Source organism: Scleropages formosus, chromosome 20 (assembly GCF_900964775.1).
Source record: "Scleropages formosus chromosome 20, fSclFor1.1, whole genome shotgun sequence".
Classification (NCBI taxonomy): Eukaryota; Metazoa; Chordata; class Actinopteri; order Osteoglossiformes; family Osteoglossidae; genus Scleropages; species Scleropages formosus.
This window is the reverse complement of record NC_041825.1, coordinates 13,985,915-13,996,812: the sequence shown is the minus strand read 5'-3', so window position 1 is coordinate 13,996,812 and position 10,898 is coordinate 13,985,915. Positions and strand designations below refer to the sequence as shown.

Here is a 10,898-nt window from a genome sequence, read left to right as displayed (position 1 = left end):
CATCTTTTATTGACTGAGAATTGATAAAAAGAGGTGAAAGTGACTTTGGATTTGCAAAAAAAAAAAATCGAGTTATGAATAGACATCTTGTCTCGTTTGTTTCAAAGCAGCATACATGCGGGGAGAGCGGGTAGTGTAGTGCTTAGAACTGTTGCCTTTGGCCCCAAAAGTCACAGGTTTGAATCTCACTTCTGGCTGTAGTACCCTTGAGCAAGGTACTTACCCTAAACTGCTCCAGCAAAATTGCCCAGCTGTGTAAATAACTGTAAAGTAGCTTAAAGTTGTCAGTCACTTTGGAGAAACGTGTCAGTTAAATGAATAAATGTGAAAGATAAAATTGTGCTATTTTTACTGATTAAAAACACGTACAATATTATAATTTATCCACTACTATATATTTATTTATATTTAGTATATCTTATACTATAATTTGCCAAAGGAAATTCTTTTACATATATGTCAGAGCAAAATTTACTTCCACAAAATTTTGAAAATTCTGTCCTTCTGTCATTACAAGTACTTACAAGAGAAGTTTTTTTTTAAAAAAATTATCATTGTTTGAAAGTCTGCTGAACTGTACCACCATTTAGATCAGTGAAGACTACCACACTCTTCCAGCCATTTTTCTGCCTGATATAGTCTGAACTGTGCCTCGCGGGCAGTCACAGATGTTGAATTATAAATCTCCCGAACACTGTGGCTTCAGAACAGCTGTTCATGTGATTTCAATCTACTGCACTTGCTCAGCCATGGGTGAATCCTTCACCCCGGCAGCAACAACAGCAAAGAAGAGGCTGGGGAAGAAGGAGTGGATGTAGAGGGCAACCCATGGGATGGGGTGTGCCATGAGCACCTCCCTTTTCTTCCTGCTCACTGTGCTCAGGATCTCCTCAGCCAAGTCCACTGGGGGGACTCCGTGGGACAAGTACCTGGAGAGGACTGAGACACACAGGAGAATAAAGGAAAGCTGCACTACCCAGGCAAAACAGCACGGCAACAGGGGGTATAAACTGTACTCTGCAATTTTCTGTGGTTTGTGAGGAATGTGATACATGAACTACAGTAAATATGAAACAGCGTGACAGTGATACATCCCAAAATCCCAGAATAATATGTGAGATGTAATGAGGAACTTCATTTGGTGATTCAGTTTCAGTTGTGGGACTCACATGTCCAGAGGGTTTTGTCGGATGTGGAGGAAGGGGTGACCTCCTGGGAGGCGGCGTTGATGAAAGTGTGGCTGATGGTGCTGACTGAGATGCCGTACTCCTCCACTTCAGCACGCAGGCAGTCAAAGAAGGCTTGGACAGCATGCTTGGAGGCGGCATCTCAGAGGGGAAAAAAAACAGCACAGAACGGGACTCATTCCCTGCAGCACTACTGTAAAACTGGCCACTGTGTGTTTCTGCATCACTCATAAACAAGAAAGATGGACTGGCCAGCTGGCATCCTGGCAACACTACCATCTTATTCTGCTCTTATCTGTTGTGATTTAACCTGTAGTCTATGTGAATGTCAAGCAGGTATTTCAACAGCAGCGAATGTTGGTTTTATGTTTGTTTTTTTCTGGTAAAAAAAAAAACACAAATCAGTGCAGCTTAAGGAGCTCAGAAAAATGAACGCACAGGCAGTGCGGAAGGGCACAGACAGTTTCCCCTGGACACTGTTGACCAGAAGCAGGTGGCCACTCCTCCGAGACATCATGGAAGGCAGAACACCTGCAACAAAAATGTATGCAGGTAAAAGCTTGAGGATTTATGGGTTTACAGTGTCATAGTCATAATTCTTGTTATGAGTCTTACCATGAATCACACCCTTGCCTTGGATTAATTTTATTGCTTGTTGTTGAGTTTGCATTTTTACCCCTTTACACAGCTGGATACACAATAATTATCTTTCTCAATCGTTCAGAAGAATAGGAACCATAATGACAAGAGTGAGTCACCTGGTATCATTTGGATGACTGACATTATTCGTCATTTTTGCTTCTATGTAGAGACACACCTATGTAGGGATGATGTCTTTAAAACTCGATTTTGTTTTTTGTTTCCTTAGTCCTCGAAAGCACCCCAAAAAAGGTTTCTCTGCCTGGATGTGTGGGCCATTTCGAAAATTTTGCCTCATATTTGTGCAGATGGTGAGTTAAACAACAACATCTCAGAATAGCCCAGAATTCCACATGGCAAAATGGGATGTTACCCTTGGCTAGAGTGACAGGGCCAAAGTAGTTGGTGTCCATGACTGTCTTGTCCATTTCCAGAGAAATTGTCTGAGCAGGTGCTTTGACTTTCATGCTGCTGTTGCAGATGAGCACATCTACGCAACCGAAGCATTCCACGATCTCCGTGACCACACTGGGTGTGCTGTCCATGTCACTGAAGTCCAGCACCACCAGCTTGGGCGTGAAGGTCTTTTGGGAAGGAACAGACACAATGGGTGAACAAACCCTGAGAATAACAATTACCGGAGCATCCATCAAATGATCTCCAGTTTGATAATGGCATCTAACTGACCATATATTAGTACTTGTATTTTACATAATTTAAACTGAAAAGGCTGCTAAAGAATTTTAACAGATGAATGGAGAAGGCAATGTAACACAGGCAAAGAAATAATTGGTCCTTGCTACCATATAATTAATTTTCTAGTGCTATAGGCAAAATTGTCATACAGCTATAAATTGAGGATTATTTTAACGCTTAAAAATAATCCTCAATTTATAGCTGTATGACAATTTCTCCTATAGCACTAGAAAATGAATTATATGGTAGCAAGGACCAATTATTTCTTTGCCTGTGTTACATTGAAGCGTTACCTCAAAAGACCCATGATGACATTTGACCAGTTAAAACTCTTTTATTTGCAAAATTTATGAGTGAATGCCTTTTCATTGAGAGCTGGAAGGTAGCTTAATGTTTAGTACTCCTGCATTTGAATCCTAAGGATTTAAATCCCACCTACTGCTGAAGTGCTCTTGAGCAAGGTTCTTACTCTGAACTGTGCCAGTGAAAAAAATTGCCCAGCCATAAAAATGGGCAAATCAATGTAAGCAGCTTAACATTGTACATCACTTTGGAGAAAAGTGTCAGCTAAACGAAATAATGTATGCAATAAATACTAACTTTATACTCCGTATAATCATTTGTCCAAATAACACTATGTAGAATTAGAAATATTTAATAAGAATGGTTGTGACTAATAATCTTACACTTCATTTACCTTCTTCAGAAATTAAGAGTTAAGATTTAGTGCTGTGTTACGGGTAATAGCTATTCAAACTGAGTGTACAGGATGGTGAGATGAGGTGGATGCATGTATGTTTAATGTGAGACAGGATAGCAGAGCAAGGCTCTACCATGAAAGAAGCTAAACAAATGTAAGAGTGTGGACCAGTGGACCAGTTTCAAATAAGTTGCAGAGACTTTTAGAGCACACCGATACAAGGCCAAGCGCACCACACTGGGGTCTGATGCACTGCTCAGAGCATCAGAGAGGGATTCCAGTTTATCCCAGCTTTTCCCACACAGGATCAGCCGGGCTCCTCTCTTGTGAAATAGCCTGGCACATTCTGTGCAAAGAGACAGGAAGAAAGGAAGGGCCATGAGGGAGAAAAAGAAACCAATGGGCCAATATTTATCCTGTCACATAAAACAATCCACTGAACTCCCATGAGCTGGAACGCCACTGCATGGGGGACATTGCCCACCTGACCTAATGATGGAAAGTAACTCCCCTTTCCACTTTCAGAGTGGGTGGTGGTTTGTTTTTCATTTGTGCAGTTATGCACATTGTGGTTTTGAAAAATGCTGATAACATGGAGAAGAGATCTGCGATAGAGATCACGGTCAGAGAATCTGGCAGGGGTCCACACAGGTATGTGTGATGATTGCCAAGGCTATGAGCCTATGGGCAGAGCTGTCTGAATTTGTGTGTGTGTGTTCGGGGAGCTCTGTTTACTGAAGGTGAATTACCTCTGCAGCATTTGACAGTCTGCAAATGTTACCCTTTGCTACAGTCTCTCTTTTTATCGCTGAGAGACCTTGCTTTTTTCTGCACTTTTCAAAACCCAATGCATGAAGTCAGTCTTGCTTTCGTACAAATACGGCTATCCCAAGCTAGAAATGTAAGCAAACAGGCAGTATCATCATGTGATTTAGTCATGTGATAGGCTAAATACTCTGTGTGGGTTTTTGTATAATCTATTCTCAATACATACTGTAAAAATGTGAAAATGTACACTCTAACCTCACATTCCTAATAATGTCTGAAAAAGTGATTAGTTACCCCCCACGTAATATCAACAATATTGCCAAATACTAGAATGTCCAAAAGGTATTTTAATAATTGCGAGCAAAATTAAAATGCCATAAATTTATTCTAAATTGGAAACAATCCATGTTTAGTTTTTACTGTGCCATTATACTGTATTTGTTATTTATTTTTATGACATATTGCAATTTGGTCTTACTGACACACTAAGAGTGCAGGTTAAGTCTGTGTAGCTCATCAGTAACGGCCTTACCGCTTCCCACTCCTGATGTGGCATCTGTTATCACCACCACCTTGTTTCGCACCACTGACTTGGACATGAACCTGAGCACCTCATTGTACACATAATAGATTCCTGCCACGAGCACCACTAGAATAGGCAGGGCCAAGACAGACATGATCCCCATCTTCTGGAAGACAAACACAATAGAATACCATATCTGTTAGTCGGAGGAAAGGTCATTTTTGTTTAATACTATCATTCTGTCGCAGCTCATCAAGTATGACAGATGTTACAAACACACTTTTCCAAGACCAATAGCCTGATCAGCACTCAGTCTCCCTAGGATGGTTCTGCCACGGTGACACTGCAGGACTACCCAGGTGTGGAGTGTCAGCTTTGCCAAAACAGAAAAACCATATCCCAGACACTCCTGTAAGTACTTTTGCCATTTACCCATCATCCTTTGGTGAAGAAGACAGCAAGACAAGCCTGGACCAGGCAAAGTAAGAGCAGAACATAATGTAACAGTCTGCGTTACCATGAGTTTGAGGGGGAAACCTGTTTAATGTAAAAAAGTTGCATTAGGGGAAAATGTGACTAAAGTGTGCAACCACTGGGGGGACTTACAGACAAAATAAAGCGTTGATCGCGTTTGCAAGGGGGAGGAAAAAGCCCGGGGTTGCTATGCAGGTTGGGAAAGCAGGTTTGAAGTATAGGCTCTTGAGGAAAAGGGATCTTTGAATCAAGAGCATTATTTCCCTGTAGACTAGTGTTCTAATAAAATGTTTGAAATGAATGTTGCCTATGCATCCTTTTTCACCCCATCCAAACCCAGAGTGCTGTGTGCCACAGTATTTCCAAAAAATTGGCTTGCATAGTAGGAAATGCGTGGTTAAGAAATGTATGTAGTTTGGGCACTGTAAAGAAAAAAACAAATTCTTTCCTATTCTGTTTTCATTAACCACTCTTCCTCTGTCATTTCACAGTGGTTTTTATCCTGCTGTATAACAGTAGGGTGTGAGACAGCATACACTCTGGATGGGACCAGTCCATCGTATGTCAAAAGCACACATATTGGGACAGAAAGAACAATTTTAACTCCCCCACTCGTCTGGCCTGTGGGAAGAAGCCCACGAAACTCGAGCAGAAGATGCATGCATCACATAGATTGAGCCAGATTTGAACCCAGATTCAATCACACGGGTGAGGCACAAAAGGAGCACCACACAGTGTACATTCACTTTTCTCAAGTTTATATTTAAAAATAACCAGAAAAAGGAGGAGTACAAATAATATTTGTATCATTACACACATTGTACCCCCATGGCAAATTTTCAGTACCTCCTGTAAAATGTATGCCCATCAGTGTATTCTTAAACAACAACCCAATGTAATCTTATAAACACAAGCACATTGCCTTTATAATAATCACACACTACCTGAACCGCTTGCCCCATATGAGGTTGCAGGGAGCCGGAGTCTAACTCGGCAACTCAGGGCGCAAGGCTGGAGGGGGAGGGGACACACCCAGGACGGGACGCCAGTCCGCCGCAAGGCACCCCAAGCAGGACTCAAACCCCAGACCCACGGGAGAGCAGGACCCGGTCCAACCCACTGCGCCACCGCACCACCACAACCCCCCTTTATAATAATCTGGAGATAATAATTCTAATGTTGGTACAAAGAACACAGTGAGAGAACTGAGTATTCGTTAGGAGATATTAAAATACTGCTGTAATGCTACTATACTGGAATTGGTCTTCTTTGTGGCACAGCTGTCATTCCATGGCATGTACAGTGTCTGAGGACGGATTCTAAATATATGCTGGCCTAGGCATAGATGTCAAAAAACGTTTTCACTGCTAACATGCTGCTGTAACAAAAAAAGATGATAAATAATGGCTCTATTCACACCTCCTACCCAGATCTCATGAATAAAAGAACCCCAGAGCCGTCACAGAGAAGCCGAAAAAATAAACTGAGACTAAATAAAAGCCCAAGAGTGCCCAGAAGTGCTCCACAACACAAGGTTGTCACAACACTGTGCGTCCCCCTCCCCTCGGCGGATTTATCAGAGAGCTGACACAACGACACACCTGTAATCCGGGTTATTTTTGGATCGTGTACCTTGTGGAGTGTGTAGGGAGAGCAGCCTTAGCTGGGGAAGGTGGTTCTTTTCCAGGTTCGACCGGCAAATTGACCCAGAAGCTTCTCCTTCTCTCTTCGTTCACAGACACCCTCTGGGCAGCCTCTGGGACGACTTGCTGGGGTCTGAGTCCTTTTAATAGCTTGCAGCTGAGTCTGTCATTTCCCATCTGTGCTGTGTGTGTAGTATCTATAGCATGACACTTTGCAGCCACCGAAACCAGGGAAAAGGGGGTGTCATGTTTCTCAAGGCGCACTCAGAATAGGTCACTGTGTACCGAACAAAGTCCGATGTCACACATTCTGTAAGAAACAAAAGCGAGGTAACAAAGGAACTCCCTTTAGCGGAATCGCAAACTCCATGCTTCTGCTGTAAGCGCCAACAATCATGCAACGGAGAACAAATCTTTCAATCAGACATAACCCTAACATGGTCCTTCAGAGTTCATCGATTGCAATCTTGAGACTCTGTTGTTCAGTTTAAATGTAATCTAGGGAAAAGCAATACATCCACAAAGTAGCAGCAAACATGCTGCAGTGTTAACTACGTAAGTCAAAGTGTTCATGCATCGAAAAGAAGGGGTTGGTACACCATGTGTACCTCAATGGTCTGAAAGGCATTTCCAAACAATCTGTTTTTCAGTCTTACGCCTATGTCACCTAAATGATAAATACTGCAGCAAGAACACCTCATTTGTTGAGATTATCGCTGTATTTACAAAATAGACTAGGCAGAAAGTAGAGAAGGAAAAAGTACGCACAGAGATTACGAATGCGAGAGTTATGATTACGTACTTATGTGTTCTTTTGAGGGACAAGCGGTTCAGAAAGTGTGTGTGTGTGTGTGTGTGTTCTTTTGGCATTGCTGCACGTTAGTAGTACAACAGCAGCACTCTGAAGAAAAACAGCAATCTTGTATCATCAGCATTGAAATTTTAAAGAGATTGAGAGTGAAATTTTCTTCCTTTCTTTTTATATTTTTCAAATGACTGTTTCAGTAAAATTACCAAAGTTGCCTTATTTAATGTCATTCACTTTCATTTTAATTTTCATTTATTTAATCTTGCAAAATAATTGCTTTCAAAAATCTAAATCCAAATTGTTTCATATTAAATCCAAGACAGATAAATGCTTTGAAATTTATTCAGATGCACTAATCTACTGGAAATAACCTTTTAGAAAACGGTGAGATTCTGGGGCACAGATGTATTGTTATAAAAATCAGTAACTTCATTTGAAGCTCTGAGCTCATACCTGAGGATATAGACCTTGAATACTACATGGTTTATGGATGTTATTTTTGTAGTTCTATACCGGAATCTCGATAAAATACCAATTACTTTAGCAGACGTTTTTAAAAATTACCCTGTGTTTTTTCTTTCATTGCATTATTTTAAAGCATGAAACAGGCAACCATAGCAAACCCTGAGAAAAACAATAATACTGCAGGCAAATTAAAGTTATATAAGATTGTTAGTTGTGTATTGATAAAAATAATAATCATGCAAAATTGTCTTCAGCTGTGTACAAAGAAGGTAATGTTAGACAGAAATGGTTGAAGCTGTCAGTTCTGTTCTGGTGACCTAAAGAAATACAGCTGTATCAATTAAAGCTTCCCTTACCATGGAAAAAGTAAACAGAAAAGATTGCAAGGGTGTTGTTTCTTGGCTCACAACCTTTCACTGCATGGAAATGCCGTAAATCTCACTTGGCCATATCGTCGGTTACCCCTGAGTTATCGATTGTCCAAGTTTTGCTTGATTCACTGTTTTTCAAGGAGGAAAATGAAAAAAGGAAAATTGTGGGACTTGACGTCCTCAGGGCCTGAGCCCATTATTTGAGTGCTGATCAAAGCTCAGCAGGGTGCAATCAGCTAAGGGCTACAAGTACAGATGTTGCACCGTCAAGGTTAAAGAGAGCTCACTCTTTGATATTTCCCAAAATGTAGGTCTTATAATAATAATAATAATAATAATAATAAAATTGTTCAGGAGTTTTATAAAAATGTATACAATATGCCTGAGAGATTGTCCAATCAAGCTAATGGTCACAAATTATTGGAGTACTTTACATAAAATCATTCCCCCCCCTTGATGACACATTTTCTCTTCTTGCATTAGGAACAGAAACCACCTGGTTGCAGCTGAGGTAATTCCAGGTGTGAGTAAATGGTTTTATATACTGTCAGAGCCTTGACGAAGACAATAGACAAGACCAAACAAACCTGTCTTCTCAGTCGCATTTACATAATAAAAACTAAATATAAAATTAAATGTGCCATCTGCTTATTCTTGGCTCTTACAGGTGTGTGACTTTGAGAAGTTTTACGTATGTTAATTAGCTTTTTTATAAATGCCTTATATAATTTTACTGTTGACCCCCAGTGTACAAAATATAGGCTGGATTTATTCCTACATCCATAAATATTTATACATGGTGATGAGGCTGCCTCAATGTCTCAGATCTCAACAGTGGTTCATCAGGGCTCAAAATGTGAACTTCTCTGCAGTTCTCACTCCATAGTGGATCATCAGACTGTAACCAACACAAATGGATTTTGCTATCGGTGCTTTATTGAAAATACACACTTGCTTGGATTCCATCTGACTCATTTGAGTGAGTAAATTTCTCAAAGAGGTCTCCACCTGGATGTCCCACCATTGCCTTCGGCTGAATCACTCCTGGTGATCATGTGCCTAGACTGGTGTCAGGCGTCCTCTGTTGAGGGACCAGCTGTCCTATCCCTCCAGAAGTGCCAAAAACTCAGGTGTCATCATTAACAACCAGATCACCTTCTCAAACTGTTAGCAGCAATGAATACTATATGTAGACACTTCTCTACAACCGTGTTTCCAATCTAATTTCTCATCAAGGTCCCATCTGGTCTGTTATAACTGATTTCCAAGGCTGGGTTGCTATACAGTTTCCCACCTTTGGTGCTTGTTGCGCCCCCACCGTCACTTGACTTCTATTTTCTTTAACCATATGCTGATGTATGCTGTACCTCTGCCACTAAAACACAATCAGATCTCTCTCCTAGAGCTAAAAAGCACAATGAATTTATAGCTTGGAACTGAATTATATTTATCGACAGTGTAACTTTTATCCACTAAATGCCTTTAAATGGTGCTGTTTTGTACCTGTAAGCACATTCGTATGTGATTGTGTTTAATGAAAGCCCATCTATAGAATAGATTTTTAAATATGGTAGAAAGTTGGAAAAGCCTGAGTATCATTTTTTTGTTGTACTGTTGCTTTATAAAAGGCATTCTCATTACAACTCTGATTATTAGCCTTCTGGCATTTTAGTACTTTACAATAACTATGATTAGTTTGGTGTCTACCAATAATGCATGCAATAATTGTAGCTCATATTTTAAGATATTTGGGTTCCCTCCCTTTGTCTTTCTCGCTCAGTACAGTGCACAGGATCACAGTTTTGTGCTGGGATAAAAATTCAGATTCATGCTTCTTGGATCTGAAGATATATTTGTTTTATGCAACAGAAGTAAAGGTAAGAGCTGGCTGTTGTTTTTGGTTTGGGAGCTGTTTGTTTTAGAAGTAAATTTTTTATGAGGTTGCTACAGGCTAAACCCATCATATATTGTGGTGTAACAAATAATACATCTTTTTGCGTTTGTGAGCCACTTAAAAATAAAGTTGACTTGCTCTTACCTTAGTGAGTCCTCAAATTATTCTCTCTAAACAATAATTTTAACTATAAAATCAGAAATGTTGCTTTGTGGTTAAAGAATTTTGTGTTGAATGTACTTGTAGATTTCAGAATGTCCATATTACAAATGCATCTTCAGACTTTCAGTTCATATACATTTGTGAAATCAAAGAGTTAAACAAAATGTCTAAAAGTGAAACTATTACATATTCAATCAAAAAAACAGTTAACATTAATAAGTGTAGGTTAGAGGGTATTTGCAGGTATTACATAACACACACACACACATTTTCTGAACTGCTTGTCCCATATGGGGTCGCAGGGAACCGGAGCCTACCCAGTAACACAGGGCGTAAGGCCAGAGGGGGAGGGGACACACCCAGGACGAGACATCAGTCCATCGCAAGGCACCCCAAGCAGGACTTGAACCCCAGACCCACCGGAGAGCAGGACTGTGGTCCAACCCACTGCGCCACTGCACCCCCGTATTACATAACATTGAAACTTTATTTGCTTTATGTTTCGCTTCTTTTCATTTTTCAGTTTTCAACATTAGTCATGACTGGTGTGTTGACACCCTGTATTACT

The 10,898-nt window shown here is 40.4% G+C and overlaps 1 protein-coding gene across 4 annotated transcripts; it reads right to left on the bottom strand.

The window, feature by feature from the left end:
• Positions 1 to 393: 393 nt before the first annotated feature.
• dhrs7cb (dehydrogenase/reductase (SDR family) member 7Cb) lies at positions 394 to 6,751 on the bottom strand. Of its 4 annotated transcripts, none has more exons than XM_018761693.2 (7): positions 6,589 to 6,751; positions 4,523 to 4,679; positions 3,456 to 3,568; positions 2,200 to 2,410; positions 1,626 to 1,718; positions 1,170 to 1,328; positions 394 to 939 (listed from the first exon to the last, which is right to left on the bottom strand). In XM_018761693.2, exons 2-7 carry the CDS (start codon positions 4,674 to 4,676, stop codon positions 731 to 733), a joined length of 939 nt encoding a protein of 312 aa, XP_018617209.1. In that variant the 5' UTR covers positions 4,677 to 4,679; positions 6,589 to 6,751; the 3' UTR covers positions 394 to 730. The 4 variants fall into 4 exon arrangements, with proteins under 4 accessions (XP_018617209.1, XP_018617211.1, XP_018617208.1 ...); XM_018761695.2 differs by having other exon boundaries at positions 4,523 to 4,676; XM_018761692.2 differs by having other exon boundaries at positions 6,620 to 6,751.
• Between the last annotated feature and the right edge of the window lie 4,147 nt (positions 6,752 to 10,898).

Excerpts from the sequence above, each read along its gene's own strand:
- dhrs7cb (XM_018761693.2), bottom strand. The coding sequence starts at position 4,676 with ATGGGGATCATGTCTGTCTTGGCCCTGCCTATTCTAGTGGTGCTCGTG. Across the intron at positions 2,411-3,455 it reads GTGCATCAGACCCCAGTGTG|ACCTTCACGCCCAAGCTGGT; the intron begins GTGCGCTTGGCC and ends CCTTCCCAAAAG. Across the intron at positions 1,329-1,625 it reads TGTGCCCTTCCGCACTGCCT|ATGCCGCCTCCAAGCATGCT; the intron begins GTGCGTTCATTT and ends TTCCCCTCTGAG.